This window comes from Protobothrops mucrosquamatus, unplaced genomic scaffold, assembly GCF_001527695.2.
Source record: "Protobothrops mucrosquamatus isolate PMUCROS unplaced genomic scaffold, P.Mucros_1.0 scaffold383, whole genome shotgun sequence".
NCBI classification, from domain to species: Eukaryota; Metazoa; Chordata; class Lepidosauria; order Squamata; family Viperidae; genus Protobothrops; species Protobothrops mucrosquamatus.
In genome coordinates, this window is record NW_015386715.1 from 170110 (window position 1) to 171741 (window position 1632).

At 43.5% G+C, this 1632-nt stretch overlaps 1 protein-coding gene across 1 annotated transcript in view; it reads left to right on the plus strand.

Moving 5' to 3' along the window:
* WIPF1 (WAS/WASL interacting protein family member 1) overlaps window positions 1-1632 on the plus strand; it is a 41458-nt gene that overhangs the window by 32525 nt on the left and 7301 nt on the right. Inside the window, exon 6 of the mRNA XM_015815901.1 lies at window positions 6-301. Within this exon, the coding sequence (XP_015671387.1) occupies window positions 6-301 (296 nt within the window). The remainder of the gene's footprint in view (window positions 1-5; window positions 302-1632) is intronic.

Genomic DNA, 1632 nt, shown 5'->3' on the forward strand with positions numbered 1-1632 from the left:
GGCAGGGAGGCTTCCCTACCACCTCCCCCGCCCCAAAACCACAAGCCGCCAATTCCTTCCACACCACGGCCACCTGCAGTATCTCAGGTTCCTCCTCCTCTTCCCCCAAGTCGTCCAGGCCCACCTCCACTTCCACCGGCATCAGGTGGAAATGATGAGATGCCGCGGCTTCCTCAAAGGAACCTATCGCTAGGCTCTTCTCAACCGCCGTGTCTGCCTGGCTCCAACCGTTCTGGACCTCCGCTTCCTCCCCCAGTTGAGAGACCACCACCTCCTGTAAGGGACCCGCCGAGCAGGTCAGGTAAGATTATCTGCATCTTCCCAGGGTGGGTTACTACAAAAATGGAAAGCCATATTTTGAATGCAGGGTTATGCTATATCCATACATAAACAGTGTGAGGGTAGAGGGTGAGGGACAGGCAAAGCTGCTCCAAGAACATGGTCAGATAATAAAAAAAGAATGAGTCCAGGAAAGCCATGTAACCTAACAAAACCCTTCCCTAGTTCTCACAAAGATAAAGGGAGGAAGGGAGAAGCAAATTTATACAAAGTTTAGATTTGTTGCAGTGAAAATACTACTAATCTATATGACATTGGATTCCTAGCCTGGTCTACCTGAATGGATGGATGGATGGATGGGTGGGTGGGTAGGTGGATGGGATACTGTTGAGTTCTTAATGTTCTCTGAGTTTGCTTCTTTGCTGTTTCGTTATTGGGCCAGGTAACAACATGGAGGGTAGTTTGCTAGCTGTTTATTTGTAGTATCTTGTCTTACCAGCCTTGAGTTCTTTTTTTATCTAGTTCCAGTACTTGGTTATCTGAGTGCTGGTTAATAGATGTGAGAAGAGGGAAATGTTTAAGTCTGTCTGCCTCTTTCCTTGATATTTTGATTGCTTCCTTTCTGAAATGGATTGTAGACAGAACTTATCTCAGTGTGTTTGCTTATGGCTGATTTGTAGGAAAATTCAGCCTTCTATAGGAAAAATTCCTCCTTTAGGAATTCCCTTGAATGTTTGGATTTGGCTTGGTCTAGGATACATACAGTTTTCTAACTGATACTCTGGCTGAACTTGTCAGCATATTCTAAATTTAAGACACACAATTGTTATGTCTTATGATTACCAGTTGATGTTCATGGATGCTTACTCAAACTGAGAATTCAAATTCTGCCTCTTTGCCCCAAGCAGTAACACAGTTGTTAAGTGAATCTGGCTTCCCAAATTGACTTTGCAAAAGGTGATCACATGGCCCCGGAACACTGCATCCGCCATAAATATGAGTCAGTTGCCTAATGTCTGAAATTTGATCACATGATCATGAGGATGCTGCAACGGTGTTAAGTGTGAGGAACAGTCATAACTCCCTTTTTTCAACTTTGAAAAACTTTGGTCACTAAATAAACTATTGTAACTGGAGAACTATCTAATTCACACTGAAATTTGGCTCTCCAGGACTTCCTGATCATGCAGTCCTCCATCCCTGTAGGGAGCAGGGGGATTGGTCTCAAACTCACTGATTTTTAGATTCAATTTTTTTAGGTTATTTTAATATTTCTTTTATAAATAACTGAAGGTGGCAGACATGCCCAGTACTCCTTCCTCTTCCTATTTTCCTCACAACAGCCACTCTATG